The sequence below is a fragment of the Nannobrachium achirus genome (genome assembly GCF_963921795.1).
Source record: "Nannobrachium achirus genome assembly, chromosome: 3".
Taxonomy (NCBI): Eukaryota; Metazoa; Chordata; class Actinopteri; order Myctophiformes; family Myctophidae; genus Nannobrachium; species Nannobrachium achirus.
The window spans coordinates 74,767,049-74,788,325 of record NC_137812.1 but is presented as its reverse complement, the minus strand read 5'-3'; the positions used below and the strand labels follow the sequence as shown (position 1 = coordinate 74,788,325).

General features: G+C 42.6%; 1 protein-coding gene across 3 annotated transcripts in view; it reads right to left on the bottom strand.

Annotated features, from left to right (window-relative positions):
* esf1 (ESF1, nucleolar pre-rRNA processing protein, homolog) overlaps window positions 1-21,277 on the bottom strand; it is a 38,958-nt gene that overhangs the window by 14,877 nt on the left and 2,804 nt on the right. For 2 of the 3 annotated variants that reach the window (XM_080721068.1, XM_080721070.1), the window contains exons 2-10: window positions 20,744-20,903; window positions 19,913-20,011; window positions 18,324-18,519; window positions 15,695-15,814; window positions 13,501-13,706; window positions 12,057-12,170; window positions 9,552-9,661; window positions 4,486-4,638; window positions 3,618-3,735 (exon numbers count right to left, since the gene is read on the bottom strand). In XM_080721068.1, the coding sequence (XP_080577194.1) occupies window positions 3,618-3,735; window positions 4,486-4,638; window positions 9,552-9,661; window positions 12,057-12,170; window positions 13,501-13,706; window positions 15,695-15,814; window positions 18,324-18,519; window positions 19,913-20,011; window positions 20,744-20,878 (1,251 nt within the window). In that variant the 5' untranslated portion in view covers window positions 20,879-20,903. Of the gene's footprint in view, window positions 1-3,617; window positions 3,736-4,485; window positions 4,639-5,179; window positions 5,219-9,551; window positions 9,662-12,056; window positions 12,171-13,500; window positions 13,707-15,694; window positions 15,815-18,323; window positions 18,520-19,912; window positions 20,012-20,743; window positions 20,904-21,277 lie in introns of all 3 variants that reach the window. The other variant, XM_080721069.1, reaches the window with a different exon arrangement.

Sequence of the window (21,277 nt, the reverse complement as noted above, 5' to 3'; positions counted from 1 at the left end):
GAATTATTTAATATTCTTATGTGTCGTGTAGTGTCAGGTTTTTTGGTTGTTCTTTTTGTATGTTGTTGTATTTTCTTTTTTTGTCTGTTTTGTCTGTATGTGATCCAGTATTGTCTTGTATTATGCAGACATGCAAACAGCCCCAAGGTGAAAAAGGTGACAACCTTTCTGGGCCGGAAATGTGCGCCGCGCTGCGCTGTTTGGCGGCGCCAAATTTTGGACCCTTTTCGGGTCGGGTCGGATGAATTTGCACGATTCTAACTGGGTAAAACAGCGACTTACTCATATACAATACATGCAGCAAAATTGTACTTGTTGCCTACCACCGATTGTTCTATATATAATGAAGAAAATTATAAATATAATATAGCCTACAGATATAGTTATAGGAATATCCTATAATATTTAGGGACTTGTCTTTAATAGACAGGCATAGACAGAGACACAATGCATGCTGTGAGCTTGTAGATCGGCTATTTTCTATCTTACTTCTTAAATAGGCGGCAAGGCCTGTGTTTTCTAAGATAATTTCTTAGATTTAGATTTTATTTATTCATGAAATTAGAAAAAAAACATTTATTTTAAATCATGAAATGTTTTTCTTTTTGGGGGAGAATGTTTTTTGAGAGTTTTTAAATGATACAAAACTAAATGTAGGAAATTAGACATTAAGGGACCCATAAAAATGTTTTCGCGACCCACAAATGGGTCCCAACCCAGTGCTTGGGAAACAGTGTTGTAAAACCACAGACGATTGTATTCTCCGCTTTGAGAACTGTGACTCTCTGCCTCATTTTCTCTCTCTCTGCCTGATCTTAATAAATGCTAGAAATCTCTGTCTAATAAGAGGCAGATGGAACGGCATGATAGCGTTGATCTAGCGTTAGCTCTGGTCCATAGCGTTAGTGGAGTTAGTGGAACTCCACTAACGCTATGGACCAGAGCTAATTTAGCGTTAGCATGTCATCGCATCAAAATCAACAAACGTAGGCTATAATCGATTATGTCACGTCATCGCATAGATGCAGAATAGCGACCGCATCACGATACAAGCGAATTAAAAAGTCCAATCCACAACTACACCACACTATCTCTACCAGTAACACTCCCTAATCGGGAGATAAGCGACCGTAGGTCACTTATCTCCACAAATAGGGCAAAAATGTGTTTTGCCAAAATCTTCCTGATCCATGTTGATGACATGAGTGTAGACATACTGTGTAGTGATTTTCGTGATTTTAGGGCAAAATCTGTAGGAGCAGTGTCCAAAAATTTGTTTTTAAAAATCGGCCTGGAGTGGCGCTATATGGGAGAGATTCATGTTGATGGGATGAGTGTAGACATACTGTGTACCGATTTGCGTGATTTTAGGGCCAAAATTGTAGGAGCAGTGTCCAAAAATGTGTTTTGCAAGAATCGGCCTCATGGTGGCGCTAGAAGAGGGCCATGTGAGAAATGAGGGGTGGGGTCTCCGCGCCGGCAATGCGGACGAATAGGTACCGGCCCCGGCTGTCCCGGTCGCTCCTAGCCGGAGTTACGGCATTTTATGTGAGCTGCAGTGTAGGGGGGTCCTCCACTGGGGGCGCCACCACTTTTGCATCCGTTCTGGAGCACCAGGAGTGGGTGGTCCCCGGGAATTCCCCGTGAGCAGCCCCGTGGGGGTGGTCATTTGGTCAGTTTAGCACATTTGGTCATTTTTTACATCTGGGGGTCCCCCAGGGACCTGGGGGTCCCTGGAGCTCCGGGGGTCCTTGGAGGTTGTAGTTTGGCAGGTAAGGAAGGTGTGTGCAAAATTTGGCATGGATCGGGGCAACGGTTGCGGAGATATGAGCAGGGCAAGAGTGTGACGTGTGAGGTGTGACAGACAGACAGACTGACTGACTGACTGACGGACTTACACTTTGTGCAGGGTTTGATAGTAAATGCGACCTACGGTCGCAATCAACGACAACCTAGCCAAGTTTATTTACTACTGACTGGCTGCTGAGCGCAGCCTCCGCTCTGCGCTGACGGCTGCAGGGCACTGGACACAGTCAGGCATGGGTGTTGACGTCACAGGCAAGAAAAAGCGAGCGCTTGATTTGTTCAAAAATAAAACGACCATATCCCCCTTCCACCATCACCACTACTGCACTGACAAACCGGACGGAGCCAAGAAGAGAAAAAAGCGCTCCTCTTCTCACTGCTGCTCACGCAGCCTAGATGACACGACACCCCCCCACCCCCCCTAAATATTTTTACATCGAATCTGAACGAATCACACAAACGATCAATTTGGATTCAAAACGACGATTTTCGCCGAAAAGCTACAAGTTTGCATGCCTGATTATGTTGTTTTGTATGTCTGTAAAAAAAAAAGAATAAACATATTGTTTAAAAAAAAAAGAATGTCATCTTCTAGTTATAGCGTGAAAGTACTGCGTCCGGCTGCGTATCTCTGTAGGTATGTACAGTATGTTGGTAGGTAGGTACAGTATGTAGCTGTGTGTTTAAGCCCGTAGCCCAATCAATCAGGGACCAGCATTTTTGGCAATGTCATCATTAACAGCCAATGAGGGAGCAGCATTCCTGGTGATGCCAGTGGTGAGCGCACCTCATGGTACGTTCTGCTTGAGCACACAAAAAGTACTGGGCACAAAGTGCAAGTTGGCACCTCGACAGAGTGCAGTACTACTAGTTATTATTATTATCATCTTACAGTAGAGGTACCAGAGGCAGCTATAGAGGGTATGCGCGTGACATCACTGTTGCTGGAAGTTATGTGGGAACGCCTACTGAGTGGCAAAAAACTACTTTCTGCCATTGACAGTCCATACATCCAAACAGAAAAGTCCTTTCTGATTGTATTAAACAAAGTTAAACACACCAACATTGCAGCTGTACTGAAAGCTTGAATTATCCTCTTTCTATCTGCAAAGTTTTTGTTTCAATAAAAATGTCAAGACATTCTGTGCAGGGGATTATTTTGAGCGGTGGTTACACCGTCTCCTATACGTGGCCGTGTGTGTATGCGTGCGTGTGTGTGTGCGTGTCTGTATGTAGCCTGAAGTACCTTTTTTGACCACACATGTTAAGGGAGGGGCGCTGTTGTTCAGGCCAGGCCAGACACACACACACACACACACACACACACACACACACACACACACCCACCCCACACACACAGGCACCCCCCCCCCCCCCCCCCACACGACCACCGCTCAGTTCACAGTGGTGTGATTTTTTCCAAGTGTCAGAGTTTGGAAGCACTCGTTTTCTACAACACAACATCCTGCTGCCTCCTGCATTATGTGACATTTAGAAACAGGTGGTATGCAGGGCCGTTGAGTGATTTACAACAAGCACTTCCAAACTCCAATGCTCCAAGCTGCTCAATGTTCTGCCACTCAATCTAGATTAGGGGGGCGGGGCCCAGTGGACGTGCATACCCTCTATTGTTATTATTATTATTAGTATGTTATCTTCAGTATTTATCTATCAGTCAAGTTCTCCTGGACAGTACAAAGGCAGGGCCCTTAGCCAATGAGGTGCAGCCAAAGGGCAGATCTTTGTGCCCATACATGGAGTTACATGTGAGCCCACACTGTTTATTATTAGTTATTATTATCATATCTTACAGTAGAGGTTCCAGAAGCAGCGCAGGTGAACATTTTCGGGGTGTAGGAGGACACGCCTACTTCTGTGGCTACGTCTGTAGGCTCCTCCTCCTCGAAGCTCACCTCATCTGGAATGAAACTGGAGAGGAACACACACGCACACACGCACGCACGCACGCACACACGCACACACGCACGCACGCACGCACACAAACAGTAATGATCAGACATCATGCTGTGATAATGTCAATGTTTGTCTGGACTCAGGACAGCTGAACTTCAGAAGGTTGACAAATAAATCCTTGTTTTAATATTGTAATGTTTTGAGGTATGGATTTTGTATTCTCTTGAGCTGTATGCCATAAATATCAAAATAATAATACACAAAATAAGTACCTAAAATACAATATAGATTAATGAGCTTTTCCACAATATTGTAATTGTTGACTGTATCTACAGCAGGGGTCTTCAACAGGGGGTCCTCAGAGTTACTACAGTGGGTCCTCCAAATCTTTGAGTGAGTACATATTCTGAGAACTTTAGACAAAAATAGCAGATCTACAAGCTTACAACGCCTCGCAGCACGAGGCGTTGTGAGCTTGTAGATCGGCGACCAAAGAGGTTTGGTGTAGAGCGGAAAAAGAGCAGACTAAGTACAGAGTGAAAGGTGAAGTTTATAAAGTATTGACGGTTCAAGTGGTGAAATATCTGAAAACACAAATTGACATGAATCCAAAATCCACTGATGATTGTCAAACAATGAAACTATATGGAATCTATGAACAGGTTGTGGGGGTCCCTGCTTCATCTCTCTCTCTCAACTAAGGGGTCCTTGGCCTGAAAACCTTGAAGACCCCTGATCTACTGTCTCAGATGTAGTGGGTCTTACCGTAGGTCCAGCACAGAGCAGCTGCTCTCGTACTCTGAGCGGTCACAGCTCTGGTAGATGCTGTCAGCCGTCTCTGAGGAGTCACACTCCACCACCGCATAGAAGTACTGCAACCTCTTGAACTGGTAGTCACGTAGCTTCTCTCTGTACACTCTATGATACACACACACACATTAATACATAGAAGTACTGCAACCTCTTGAACTGGTAGTCACGTAGCTTCTCTCTGTACACTCTATGATACACACACACACATTAATACATAGAAGTACTGCAACCTCTTGAACTGGTAGTCACGTAGCTTCTCTCTGTACACTCTATGATACACACACACACATTAATACATAGAAGTACTGTAACCTCTTGAACTGGTAGTCACGTAGCTTCTCTCTGTACACTCTATGATACACACACACACACATTAATACATAGAAGTACTGCAACCTCTTGAACTGGTAGTCACGTAGCTTCTCTCTGTACACTCTATGATACACACACACACACATTAATACATAGAAGTACTGCAACCTCTTGAACTGGTAGTCACGTAGCTTCTCTCTGTACACTCTATGATACACACACACACATTAATACATAGAAGTACTGCAACCTCTTGAACTGGTAGTCACGTAGCTTCTCTCTGTACACTCTATGATACACACACACACACATTAATACATAGAAGTACTGTAACCTCTTGAACTGGTAGTCACGCAGCTTCTCTCTGTACACCCTATGATCACACACACACACGCACATGCACGCACGCACACACACACACACACACACACACGCACGCACGCACACAAGTCTAACTCTGAGGCAAAGCACTGTGTGTGCACTGTGTCTGCGAGACGGACGGTCAGTGTGAAGCGAAAGTTAAACAGCAGCTGGAGGTTTATTCTTCGCTGTATGACGGTGTCGCTAAACATGCACCCTTAATCTACAAGCCCACAACGTATTGGATCAGCGACGCATTGTGGACTTGTAGATCAGCCCACTTTTGCAGCAGCGAATGGAGACTTCTGCCTCGCGAGACCAGCCACCTTTTAACGTTCCATGCGCCCAGAATCTCGCGAGAAGTGCGGCAGATTTGTTTTAATTAAATATAAATTAATTCGAAGCTCAATTTTTTACTTTTGCATATTCTTTTATTGTTAACATTCGAAGGAATATTCGAATATAGAATTTTCTTTCACAGCCTACTATTTAGCCTACTATTCTGTCCATAAAGGCACATAACTCGGTAAGTCGGCTCATGCGATCGTCGCTAATGACACCCACAAATGGAAACAGGTTAAATTCGCTTTGTCTTAATGCGCATTTCTGATAATTCGCTTCGTATTTTTGAATAAGCTTATGGAAACGCAACCAACCTCTTGAACTGGTAGTCCCCTAACGTTGTCTCTGTAAACCCTACTAGACACTACAACAGGGTTAGTTAGTAAGGGTTACAACAGCGGGTTGCTGAGAGATATATACACTGTGCACAAAAAGTACGAAAACTTGACTTGATACATATTAGTCACCTTTGCAACGAGGTACAGCTTGTAAGCCGACGTCCACGATCACAGCTAATCATGTTCAACCCAGATTTAACACTAAAAAAGTCTCTAATTCGTTCTTCCGCAGTATTTTTGGGTCAGCCCTACCCACACATTTGGCTGTGTTGCTCATTCCACGAATGCCAGATGCTTACAAGCTTAAAAGGGAGGTATAATGGACCAAAGACAAGTTACTATCTAACCCTATGTATAATAGCATGTACTGTATATCTATATCTAAATATATAAATATGCTAGTGTAATATTACTGTTGTTCATGTGTATCATTGCATAGTGTATATCTATCAAACATATAATTTTCCGAATGTCTGTCTGTCTGTCCGTCCGTCCGTCCGTCCGTCCATCCGTCTGTCTGAGTGTCCGTCTGTAACAGTGTTTCTCCTCAGTGGCTGGAGCAATTGATCTGAAATCGCATCACCATTAGCATATGAACACACCTGATATAACTGTGAAGCCCGTTTGTCACTTTCACAAATCATATGCTGTATATTAGCATTTTTCTGGTGTATCTACTATCTATTCTGCATCTAGCATGAGGCATATCTATTCTGCATCTAGCATGAGGCAACGTGTTTAACCAGCTGTGTGTGTGTGTGTGTGTGTGTGTGTGTGTGTGTGTGTGTGTGTGTGTGTGTGTGTGTGTGGGTGGGCGCGCGGGGGGGGGGGGGGGGGGGGGGGGTTGTCTGGCCCTGTTACAGATGTTGTCCAAAAATCATGCAGATCGGTACACAGTAGGGGTGTCTTCTAAAAATCGACGAATCGACGCGTCGTTTTAAGCCCCGGGAATCGACGCCAATTGTTTGAGTCGAAGCGAAAATATATATTTTTTTATATCACCAGTTATAGCCTACTACTGCCAGTACTGCGGTGCACTGCTGGACTGGTGTGGTGTCATGTACTTCCAATGAGAAGTAGCAATTGGCGAACAGTTATTTATTGTCTCGCACCAGCGTCGGGTTGAAAGTGAGACGGAACGGCCAGAACGGTTCAGAACCGCCGCTTCGTTAAAACATTCAGAGCCGGGACAGTGTTCCGTTAAGAGGAGGAAGCACGCTGTCAAAATCCCATATTAAATAACCTGCCACAGCACAAACGCGCGTCCACGAAGTAGTAAACAATCTTCTGAAGTCAAATTAACATACACAAGTGTAGGCTACAAGTTACATTTTCTAATTAAAGTGCTTCTGAATTGTTCCAGTGTTGTAATCCATGATGAATGATTGTGTTTCGCTGTGTTTGCGTCCATGACATGTCCACACTCCTGGCTCAAGCGGGAGCTGTGCCTCCACCTTTTTATGATCAGTTTCTGAAATGAATCCGTTCTCGACACTGACTCATTACTCTGTCAGTGCTCTGTGTCCCGCGACTGCGGACTGGATCCCATCGTTCATTTAAAAGAGCCGTTCAAGAGAGCGGAATCGTTCACGAATGTCTCATCTCTACTGCACGCTGCAGACAGTGCAGAGAGACGGGGCAGAGTTGAAACAGCGGAGATGTTTTATTTGTTTTAACGGTGTGTTATAACTCTATGGTTGTACACTGCTATGCAGATAACATTTGTGCTCGCGCACCGATATCACCGAAAACACTGTGTATTCAATTCATCTCTTAATGTATTATTCTATTATGTTGACGTGGTTTAAAGCAACACTTTTTTTTCTTTTTTTTTTTACACAAAGTAGACTATAAAACGATTCGTCGACGCGTCGGATTAACCCCCGCGACTCGAATCGACTTCATAAATCCTGTGTCGAAGACAGCCCTAGTACACAGTATCTCTGTAGCCATTAAACGAAACGGGTATTTCTTACATTGATGCTCCTACATATTGCAGACCTGCCAACCCTGGCAAATTTTTTTGAGTACTCATGCGCGGGCACGAAGTGCCCGCGCGGCGCCCGCAGCGCCCGCGGTGCAATTTTTGTTGTTTTCCTGCACAAAACAGCGTATATTTTGGGGGGTTCCATGCACCTTTTTGGGTGGGACCTTTACAGTTATGTTAACAAAATTTCACACCAGAAATGTAGCACATTGCATGTCTTGACTTACACTAATAGGAGGAGGCAAGATGTTAGAACAACCTTTTAAATAAAAATGCCATTTGGTCTGGAGAAAAAGTAGGCTAGTATTACCAGGCAATACAGTAATGTTGCTTTGGCAATATTGTTGACAAATCTTTAATAAAATATACTAACTGCACTTGCTCAGAGTTAGTTAACAATAGACTAGCAAAACAGTCTCACCAGTGACTTAATGAATGAACATACATCAACATAATCATGTTATTCAAATAGCAAAATAGCTTTACATTGTCAGGTAGGCTATTTACCTTTAAATATTTACCTGTGTCTTTGTTAAACATTGTTAATTGAGCAGCCTAAATAAAACCACCTTTCTGTGCATGATTTGCATGAAGTTGCAAGTATTCAACTCACGTAGGTTTCTAGTGCATTCATTAATTGATATATAGGCCTACATTGTGTATAGATCACATACCGTCTAGTCTGTATATTCATTCATAGAGGATACAGGCTACTCATTGTTAACAAACCATTAATGTCTTCATATATTCACAGGTGATAAATAACGTGTTCACCTTTAATGTTTTTGACAATACATATAGTCCTCCTAATTCATTCATTCATACTCATTTAGAGATAGCTTTAGAGATGGATATTTACTCTAAAGCCCAATCATGGTCAATGTATGTTCCAGTTTACTGTACTACGACCTGCGTCACAAGTTTTCCGACATTGCTCGCGTGCAACACCGTCGGATGACGAAGTACAGTATAACACGGGCTTCATACACAACAAGCTGTAGCGGTGGCGACCGCAGTTTAATAGTGTAATATTATTGTACGTTTATATATTACCTGTTATACTACAGGCAGCATTGTGGGGGGCGAATTGTCCCTGTGCAACTGCATCGACTCCGACGACTCGACAACACGGCCATTCTCCGTTTATCTAAATTAATCTGATTAATATCGCCGATATATGTACAAACCGAGCAGCGACAGCTGACTACATGCTGACATGAAACCAAAACAAACTCCTGTTTCCATCCGGTTAAATTCTTCTTCTGACGACAAAAAAAGAGCATACCTTCTGTTCTAGTGCTCCCCAGTGCCATGCGCCCCATTCACACACCATTCAAGTGGTGCCTGGGAGGAACTACACGGCAGGGACCAAAAATGTTTCACTTCAATAGTGTGCTGCAGATCCCCCAAAGTTGCGTAGCAATGAGGGGAAATAGCGTACCTGCGTATTGACACTTAAAATGCGTGCTTAGTACGCAAAATGCGTACGGGTTGGCAGGTCTGATATTATCATGTAAGCACCAGTTAAAGTTACTTTCCATCCCTCATATACTGTGTGCACGAGTGCACACCCCATAACCCACACACTGCACATAATTTCAGAGCTCATATCTTTGAACGGGTAAGGGCTAGTATCTATAATAGGTAATAAGTGTATATCTATAATAGGGTAACATTACTGTTGTTCATGGCTATCATTGTCAGGGTCTTCAGGCAGAGCCATCAGCTCCATGGGTCCTTGGCTCCGTTCCAACTCCCTCCTCTCTTTACCAAACTCTGACGGATAAATCTGGAACACATAACCATAAACAACACATAACCATAAACACATAACCATAAACAACACATAACCATAAACACATAACCATAAACAACACATAACCATAAACACATAACCATAAACACATAACCATAAACAACACATAACCATAAACAACACATAACCATAAACACATAACCATAAACAACACATAACCATAAACACATAACCATAAACAACACATAACCATAAACAACACATAACCATAACCATAAACAACACATAACCATAAACAACACATAACCATAAACACATAACCATAAACAACACATAACCATAAACAACACATAACCATAAACAACACATAACCATAAACACATAACCATAAACAACACATAACCATAAACAACACATAACCATAAACAACAAATAACCATAAACAACACATAACCATAATCAACAAATAACCATAAACACATAACCATAAACAACAAATAACCATAAACACATAACCATAAACAACACATAACCATAAACAACAAATAACCATAAACACATAACCATAAACAACACATAACCATAAACACATAACCATAAACAACACATAACCATAAACACATAACCATAAACAACACATAACCATAAACAACACATAACCATAAACAACAAATAACCATAAACAACACATAACCATAAACACATAACCATAAACAACACATAACCATAAACTAACTGTTTATTACATCTGTTCTGTTCTCTCTTTACCAAACTCTGACGGGTTAGAATGCAGAGAGACAGCGTAGCGTCTCAGTAAACTATAGGATCATAGAACGCAGAGAGACAGCGTAGCGTCTCAGTAAACTATAGGATCATAGAACGCAGAGACAGCGTAGCGTCTCAGTAAACTATAGGATCGTAGAACGCAGAGAGAGCGTAGCGTCTCAGTAAACTAAAGGATCGTAGAACGCATCACGTTGTGACGCGTTGTGAGCTTGTAGATCTGCTATTTTTTGGCAAATGTTCCGCCCCAGGATAATGGATTTTGATTATGGTGATAATATCGGAAATCGCCATTTCTTTTGTCACAATAATTGTGATATGACATTTTCATATCGTCCCATCCCTACTCTGAACGGAAGGCATATCTCACGTTTCATTTTGCGGAATTCTCATGGGAGTGGCGTGGTGTGAACGGGGCCTTAAGGCGGCCCTACACTAACCGATAATCGGGCTATTTAATTACCCTCCCGACAGTCGGGCTGCCTCCGACTGAAACGGGCCCGACAATCGGGCATGAACGTCGTCTAGCGTGAGGTCTCACAGATCCACTCGGAGCCCCGCCGAGTGGCTCGGAGGACGATCGGGGGTAGCCCGACTCTTTTCAAACATGTTTGATATTTTCCTGGATCAGTACTGGTCTGGAAGACTGGAATAGCAGCAGGGGACTGAGAGAAAATAGGTACAGCAGCCGCTGATAGACGCAAGTCTCTGAGCATACATCTGAGCATACATCTGACTGAGTGACAGATCCATCTCTTTTTTTTTCTCCACCTCTCCCTCTGCCTCTCACTCACTCACTCACACACACGCGCGCGCACACACAGACACACTTTTCATAGCGTCCGTCCGTCCATTAGGTTGTATCATGAATGATTGAATTTAAATTAAAACTCAACGGTAACGCGATCCAAAAAACAAACAAACAGAAGAAATAACGCTACCAGCCACTGTCTGCAGTCAGTCACAGGCTGTCCAGCACATCACATCAAAGAAGTACAAGCCTATCCTGATCTACGGGGGCTCTCCCCTGATCTACAAGCCTACAACGTGGCACGGAAGGGACACAGTTTGGTCTTGGAGATCTATACGTTCTGTGTGCGCTACACCGTCATACGACTAATCATAAATCAGGCACCGTGAGAAGGAGCAGCACTTGACTATAACGCAGGAGAGAGAGGGGATGTCAGAGTTGGATGGACATGAAACGTGTCAAGGTGAACTCATATAATCATCAAAATAGGACACAACTTCCATATTGAAGCTTTTTTTTTCGTTGCGTGAGGCGGTGTTGTGTGTTGAGTGAGTGGATAACGTAATGTGTTTGTATGTGCGTGCGTGTTGCAAAGCACAGCGCTCAGAACAGTCCCCGTGGCATTTTGTATCAATTATATTATTTATTATTGCTGTGTTCGAGCTCGACTCATTCGGGATAGAATCCTGTAGCGTGCGGAGCGCCCGACTGTTCAAAACGGCTAGTGTGAGCCCGTTTAGATTATCTGGTCAAATAATCTGAAAAAATGATCCTGTAGTGTTAAATTTTACCCGATTCAGCCGGGCCCGATTATCGTATAATGTATGGCCGGCTTTAGAGTGTGTGTGTGTGTGTGTGTGTGTGTGTGTGTGTGTGTGTGTGTGTGTGTGTTACCTTCACAGAGATGACCACGCCCCCTTTAGGTTTAAAGGAGTTGAAGACCATCAGCAGGTCTTTGGCTTTGATCTTGTCCCAGTCCATGTTACACACTGCTAACCTGGAGGAGATCTGCACACACACACACACACACACACACACACACACACACACACACACACACACACACACACACACACACACACACACACACACACACACACACACACACACACACACACACACACACACACACACACACACACACACACCAAGCCATGAGACTAGGGCTGTTACGAATACGATTATGACATTTTACGTGAAGATATTATATATTTCCACTATTTTGGAAAATGTTTGAAAATATGTGAATATTTTCAACGTGTAAATGATTATCACGATTATGACAAAATGAACTAAATATTTTGAGATGGGGGGTCTGTGGCCAAATACACGTCATTCTGGGGGTCCTTCACATGAAAAAGTTTGAGCACCACTGACATAGAAACATAGGTTTTTTCAACAACAAAAAAAAAAACGTACAAGGAATATTCAAAGACTTGCTCAAATGTTCACGATTTTTCAAAAGTAGCAGATCTACAAGCTCGCTGCACGACACTCGGTGCCGTGCTGTGAGCTTGTAAATCTGCTATTTTTCAATAGTTAAATAATGTGTTCCCAGTCTAAATGGGTTAAACCCCCTCCCCCTATGAAGAACATTCATGGGGGCCGCGGTGAATCCTTGTACCCAGTAGGGATGTCACCGAATAATCGATTTTCGAATATTCGTTCGATTAATCAATATTCGATTTTAATATTTCATAATCGAAAATCGAAAAATTATTATTATTATTATTGTTTTTTTTAGTTAGTTATTATTTTTTGGCTTAGTTAGTTAGTTTCAACCAATATATAGAATATAGGCTAACAATAGTATTAATGATAATAGTAAATGGCCATTGATTTATTATTCACACCAGCACCAACTGTAAACTGTGTAGACAGAGTGAAGGAGCACAGCAGAGTGGCAGCTGCGTGCTACACACTCCCCTCCCCCCCTGTCTCAGACACAGGTGTGATTGATTCAGGCTTGATTGTTTGGTACTTGGTGGCCATCATCAAAGAAAAGGGAAAACAGCGTCCTCTGTATTGTAAAGCATCACAGAATCTGTTCTTGAGAGATTAGGTGAACAGTACACTGGCACACTAAAAAGAAAGATGAAGAGTAGTAGTTAGGCTACCAATTACCTGAAGAGCCATGTTGTACATATGTAAATGTGCATTGAAATCCAGTAAAAAAAAAAGAAAAACAGAAGATTTTTTTTTTTTTTAATTATAATTAATTATCGATTTTCGAATAATATTCGATTATTGCTATAGAATAATCGATTTTAATAAAGGTCCATTTTTGACATCCCTAGTACCCAGTGCCCAGAATTTGGTGCGACGCCCCTTTCTTTACCTGCTCAGATCGTGGAGCGTCCTTACACAGCTCCCCCCAGTCGTGTGTGATCTCCTCCTCCTCCTTCCTGAGGATGGAGTCCACGTCCTCTGGCCCCCCCTGCTGGTCATCTTGGTCATCTTCATCAGAGCTGGTCTCGATGTTCCCGATGCCTCTGGCCAGGTCCTCCTCCGAGTCCGAACCAGAGTCCTCCGAGTCCTCACCGTCTGGACAGAGAGGAAACAAAACAGTGGTGGAAACAGTACTAAAATGTGTTACATTAAAATCTTCAATGTCTTGCATTGCCAGAATCTTACCTTTTAATGAGCACGGGTCATGCAAGGACAATACACGGATAATGCACCACACGCCACTCACAGCTTTCAAATAAAGAAATCCGCTTGGAAATCCGTTCGGCATTCAAAAGATATAGGCTATGGTGTTTTCTTCAAATGTAAACAAACATGGCTGCCATGGGAGCTGCCATGGGCTGTTCTGGGAGTCAAACATGCATTTTGAGATCTCGATCATAACGAAACCGGAAGTTGGAAGTAAGGAGAGTAGGGAAAAAAAAGAAAAAGAAAAACAAAAACGCAGCTGCCTGTGCGTGCCAAGCCCGAGTTCCGAAACTCGTTGGCAAGGCCTCTTACAAACTTGGAAAACTCTGGGTTGGCACCAGAGTAAAAGTATCAACACAATTTAGAAATACTTTGTCTGGAATTCTACATTTACTTGAGTAAAAGTACAAAAGTTTTGGTATCAAAATGTACTTAAAGGGCCTACACCATGCTTTTAAAACTATATTTTTTGTATAAATATATGCTCAAAATTGAGTCTTAGACAGGTTTTAACCCTCAAAAAACACTCTGACCATTCTTTTTGTTTGTTCTAGCTCTACTATAATGAGGCTCTCCAGCTGCAATACCAAAACGGCCTCTGTTTGCTCAGGGGCGCATCTAGTGGGGTTTTTCCAGAAAAAAAAGGATTTTTTTGAAAAAAAAAAAGTTTTTTGAAAAAAAAAAAAGTTTTTGAAAAAAAAAAAAGTTTTTTGAAAAGTTTTTTGAAAAAAAAGTTTTTGAAAAGTTTTTGAAAAAAAATTTGAAAAAAAATTTTTTTTGAAAAAAAGTTAAGATTTTTTTTTTTGAAAAAAAAAATGTTTTGACTGCATTGCATTTTTTTGAAAAAAAAAGTTTTGAAAAAAAAATTTTTTGAAAAAAAAAAATTTGATTTTTTTTTTTTTTTTGACTCTGAAAAAAAAAACGGGAAAACTCTCAGAACAGCACTGTTCTGAGAACCCGTGGAAAGCTTTTCATCTCTGTCTGCCCAAAACCAGAGAAAGACACAACGGTCAGAAATAGGACTTTGTGAGGATAGAAGGTGCCAGTGGGACCCCAAAAAAAGGTTTTAAAATAGAAAAAGTGAAAATTCATGGTGTAGGTCCTTTAAGGTACCAAAAGTAAAAGTACTCGTTATGCAAGACGTCCTGTTTCAAGTTTTCAAACGTATCAAAAATATTTTGAAAATAGCAGATCTACAAGCTCACAATATGTCACAGGGTGACACATTGTGTGTTTGTAGATCTGCTAATCAAAATCTGCTACTGTCACACTGGAACCAAACACTGTCACGTTTCAGCATCAAATCTTCCTCAGTGTGAATCAAGTCTCCACGCTGAAACTCACCGTGTTTTGCCTTACCTTATTTTACAGTAAAAGTAAAAAGAGTTGCAGATTTTGATTAGATTTGAATTGGATCTCTTTTAACCCATCAGCTAATCTTTCAAGAGTCCACGATAAAAACATAACAATACCGTGACCAAAAAAGAAAACCAGGTTTGTGGATGTTTGGGGAACTGAAGGATTCTATGAAACAGGCATGTGTCTGTCTGTCTAAACTGAAGGATTCTATGAAACAGGATGGCAAGAAATCTGTCTATATATCCTGCAGGATGGCATCAGTGGCGTGGCCACTGTGTGTGTGTGTGTGTGTGTGTGTGTGTGTGTGTGTGCTTTTTGATTTGTCTCCACAAAACCCTGATAATAACGCCAGCAAAACCGGATAAAAACAGATTATTTGCCTGAGCCATGGGCCTGACAACGGAGTATTACAGCATAGACAAAGAAATACCACTTCACACACGCACACACACACACACACATGCACGGCACGCACACACACACACACACAGACTTCAGAGTGCATGCTGTGTTTATACCTTCATCATCTGACCCACTGCCACCTTTGTCATCATCATCTTCATCATCATCACTTCCTGCTCCGTCTCTCTGCTCTACCTCATCTTCATCTTCTTCATCTTCATCATCATCATCTTCACCTGGGAACAGATTTATGATAAAAACCCATATATGGCTTAATTAAAAAAATATGTCTGATTAATTACGGGTCAATCAGTAAAGCTTGATGTAAAGTCACGCAGCAAATCTGGTCTGGCTCGGGAATCGAACCAGCGACCCGCTGCATGGTTACACAAAGCCTATGTGGTATGTGCCCAGACCGGTAGGCCAGTAGCGGGCACTCCCATGTAGGCCTGTTTTTCGACTATAATTCGAATATTAAAGAAATGGATGAAAGTCGAATACTTCAATTACTATTCGAAATGCAAAAAAAAAAAAAGTTTATATAAAAAAAAAAAGTAAACAAAAAACGTTTTTCCTGACCTCCCATTGCGAAAATAAATGCTTTCATCAAGTCACAAATGATGAACAATTACGTGTGTACATGGCAGAGAAAGTTATGCCACAGCACTTCGTGTGTGTGACACCCGACACCAGTTTGCATCGCTGCAGTCCGGAGCTCTCCTCTGCCCCTCTCGTCTCCTTTCTTCATTGTATTAGCTGGTTAGCTACTTGGCTATTTCTCCTGCTGTTTCCAAGCTTCAGTTGAAAGTAACATTTAAGAAACTTATGACAACAGCGGACAGCCAAAGACTAATGTAATAGTTGTCTGTCAGTAACGTAGAGGAGCTGGCTTTTACGCTCTGCTCTGCAGCCTCTGCTCCAGTCCTCTCTCTCTCCGCACTGCTCGTCTGGCACGGAGAGTCGGAGACACGCAGCATGCTGTCTAAACAAGCAATTTAGCTGCTAGCCACGCCTCCAGCCGATCTACAAGCCCACAGCCCGTCGATGATGCAATGTAGTTAGGGCTTGTAGCTTAGCTTTTTTCCCCAGCCTGTTATAGCATCTGAATTTGTGCAAACGATGTGCTTATTATTTTACAACTATACATTTAAAAAAACTATATATAAAAAATGTAAAAAAAAAAAAAAAAAAAAAAAAAACTATACATTTTATATATTATATAAACTATTCGACTATTTTCGAAACATTATAAAAATGAATGAATGAAATTCGAATGGGATTTTAGAGGCAAACTGACAGCTCTACTCCCATGCCTTCTATTTAACCATTAAAACCTGGTGGTCCACTACGGGCACCGAGGCTCATCAGCAGCATGACAGTGCATCGCAGGTTCGAATCCCGTTCCCAACTATCTTTGCTGCATGTTCTCTCCTCATGTGTCTCTCGTCCTGTCCATCTACACCAGGGTTCCCCAATTAGTTTTCCCCAAGGGCCGAATTATGTCTAGGATACCAAGCAAGGGCCACAACATTGAATTATGTCTAGGGTACCAAGCCGAGGACCACAACATTGAATCATGTCTAGGATACCAAGCAAGGGCCACAACATTGAATTATGTCTAGGGTACCAAGCCGAGGACCACAACATTGAATCATGTCTAGGATACCAAGCAAGGGCCACAACATTGAATTATGTCTAGGGTACCAAGCAAGGGCCACAACATTGAATTATGTCTAGGATACCAAGCAAGGACCACAACATTGAATTATGTCTAGGGTACCAAGCAAGGGCCACAACATTGAATTATGTCTAGGGTACCAAGCAAGGGCCACAACATTGAATCATGTCTAGGATACCAAGCCGAGGGCCACAACATTGAATTATGTCTAGGGTACCAAGCCGAGGGCCACAACATTGAATCATGTCTAGGGTACCAAGCCGAGGGACACAACATTGAATTATGTCTAGGGTACCAAGCCGAGGGCCACAACATTGAATCATTTCTAGGGTACCGAGCCGAGGGCCACAGCATTGAATTATGTCTAGGGTACCAAGCCGAGGGCCACAACATTGAATTATGTCTAGGGTACCAAGCCGAGGGCCACAACATTGAATCATGTCTAGGGTACCAAGCCGAGGGCCACAACATTGAATTATGTCTAGGGTACCAAGCCGAGGGCAACAACATTGAATTATGTCTAGGGTACCAAGCCGAGGGCCACAACATTGAATTATGTCTAGGGTACCAAGCCGAGGGCCACAACATTGCAGGGTGCGATGGTGGCGTTCCCGCTACTCCAGCGACAGTTCAGATATTGTTGTTGTCGGGTGAAAATCTTGTATGTCCAAAACCGTTCGTTTTGCATTTATCATAAAAAAGATTTAAACTAGTGAAAACAGCCGATCAACAAGCACACAACGCCTCGCACCGCGAGGCGTTGTGTGCTTGTAGATCGGCTGTTTTCTACTACTTTTGTGACACGGCCTTTACCAGGGCTTTACTTTGCGAAAGAACGAACACATTTGGAGATACGAGGTTTCCACCCGACAACGACAATATACTAGTGTTGTTGCTGCTCTTATATACCACCATTATTACTGGGGTTGGTGGGGGCCTGACAGTAGCCCCCCGCGGGCCGCAAATGGCCCGCGGGCCGCCTATTGGGGAACCCTGATCTACACTGTACAAATATCAATGAAAAGGCAGAAAAGGCCCCAAAAATAAATAAAAACCCTGTCCCTTACCTTCTTCCACCACTCTGACTCCTCGCTGTGGAGGCTCAACTGCAGACAGCCCTGCTTTCTGGGTCTCCTCAGAACTCTGGTCAGCCGTCACAGAACCCGACTCCTCTTTCACCTCCTCCTTCGTCTTCTTCTTCTCTTTCTTCTTCTTCACCTCCTTCTCCTTCACCTTGGTCTTGGTGGTCTCCTCCTCATCCTCCTGTTTGTGGGGTCATGTCACCATCATCATCATCATCATCATCATCATCATCATCATCATCATCACCACCACCACCATCATCATCATCATCATCATCATCATCATCATCATCACCACCATCATCATCATCATCATCATCATCATCACCACCACCACCATCACCACCATCATCATCATCATCATCATCATCATCATCATCATCATCATCATCATCATCACCACCACCATCATCATCATCATCATCATCATCATCAGCCTTTTATTGATAGTACAGTATTATAGGTCAGTGGTTCTCAACCTTTTCAGGCTGCAACCCTCAAAATAATATTTTATTTTGAGGGCGAGCACTTAAGCCTCTATCAGAGTCCAGGGTGAAGAGCTATTCACTTCACCGCAGTGTTGTTTTCTAGCTATCACCTAAAAATACATAACAAAGCCTAGGTGATAGCTAGGAAACTTAACTCAGCACAAAAAGAAAGGAAACATATTAATAATTAATTATATCTCCCCTTTAATAATACCAAATTCTATTGTGTTAAATCATTTTTATTGTTGATTTGTCACCTTTACAACGAGGTAGAGCTTGTAAGGATCTGGCATTCGTGGAATGAGCAACACAGCCAAACGTGTGGGTAGCGCCGACCCAAAAATGGTCAAAATGGCCTGGCAGGCCTGCAATACTGTTTGGTGTTCACCTTTGTTACTTGGGGCATTGAATGATTGCACTCTCCCACAGTAATAAGGAAAAGAAAAAAACAACACATATTGGCCATTTTTACACTTTGTTAATGTTAAGCTCAGTGTCAGGGAAGCCCAATAAGAGAGTAAATGCCAGCAGACAGCATTGCAAGCCATTTTGGCAACATTATAGCTAAAGACTAGTTCCTCCATAGCAGTCACTTCATGTTTGCACAATGAGGCATGTCACGTTTACGGGTTGCATCGTGCGATTTCTAATTAGTTGCAGCAGAGCGCTCATCGTGTCCGATGCACATCTTTTTTTTTGCATAATGTGAGCTTGTAGAATAGTGGTTTCCAAGGGAGCTCATGTCGCAGCAAACTATCCCACTGCACAACGTTCGTTCAGTGTGTGTGGGGAGGGACTGGGGGAGAGAGAGATAGCGAGAGAGAGAGGCGGAACACTAGTCTAATATAGCCCCGCTCAGCGTTCAAGTAGGCTAACGAAACATATCTTATATTATGTTACTCAAAATGGGCACCTGCCCGGTTGGGCAACCTGGTAGCAAACTTCACCTGCCCGACCTTTATTATTTACCTGCCCCGGGCAGTCGGGCAGGCGTTAGTGTCAACCCCTGGTGGCTACACTAATGAACCTACTTGAACCTACAGAGGGGGTTGAATATAAAGAATATAAAGACGGTGAAAGTCCTACCTCGTCCTCCTCGGTGTCTGACAGGTTGTAGAAGCGTTTCAGGTCCTCTGTAGACGTGTGGTTGACAGGACGTCCTCGCTTGTCCACTGTGTACTTCAGCTGTGGACACACACACACACACACACACACACACACACACACACACACACACACACACACACACACACACACACACACACACACACACACACACACACACACACACACACACACACACACACACACACACACACACACACACACACACACGCGCATGTTAAATGCTTGTCCAAAGTTTGCCACAGACACATTTGTCTGTGTACAACAACCCTCTCGTTCTAGACTCTTCTCCCTCCTGGCCCCCAAACTATGGAATAAACTCCCTGTTGCACTTAGAACTACCGACTCACTAGCTTCCATTAGAACTACAGACTCACTCCCTAGCTTCCATTAGAACTACAGACTCACTCCCTAGCTTCCATTAGAACTACAGACTCACTCCCTAGCTTCCATTAGAACTACAGACTCACTCCCCAGCTTCCATTAGAACTACAGACTCACTCCATAGCTTCCGATTAGAATGCTTCCATTAGAACTACAGACTCACAGTCCCACAGATATCTGATCTGATCTAGCTTGTAGATTGGCAAAGCCAATACCGATCAAAGCCGATAGAGGCATTATCGACAGTAAGTGTGGTTATCTTGTCATCTGTTAGTATATAAAAGGACCAGTGAATGTGGTTATCTTGTCATCTGTTAGTTTATAAAAGGACCATAAGTGTGGTTATCTTGTTATCTGTTAGTATATAAAAGGACCAGTAAGTAAAGTGTGGTTATCTTGTCACTCTACCTTGAAGCGTTTGTCGGTGAACATGGACTTGAAGCGCTTGTCGATCTTGATGCGTCGCTCCTTCTCAGGCATCTCCCAGAAGCGAGGGTCTCTCTTCACCTTCAGGAAGCGATCGTCTCCTCCGCTGGACGACATGATGAAGCAGATCTCTGACCGGCTCCTGGAAACAGCAGCAAGCAGCTTTCAGTATCACAACAGGATGAAATCTGAGTTTTTACACTTTAACATATAAACACAAACATAGGACATTTGTGCTTATTATTCATGATTTTGTATTGCAATAACCATCGGAAAGGCAGTTTATTTCCCTTTAAAACGGTACCCCACTTCATCAACACATGGTAGAACTAACTAATAAGAACAAATAGTAGTAGTAGTAACAAATCCAGCTGGAAAAAATTACAAAATTATATACATTTTTGTCTTAGGAATGCGACAAATACAAAAATAATATTATTGAACTCAAGTCTCCATGGAGTGAGCAATCAATAGATACAAAGTAATTGTGGGGATTAACTACTCCTTTAAATATAC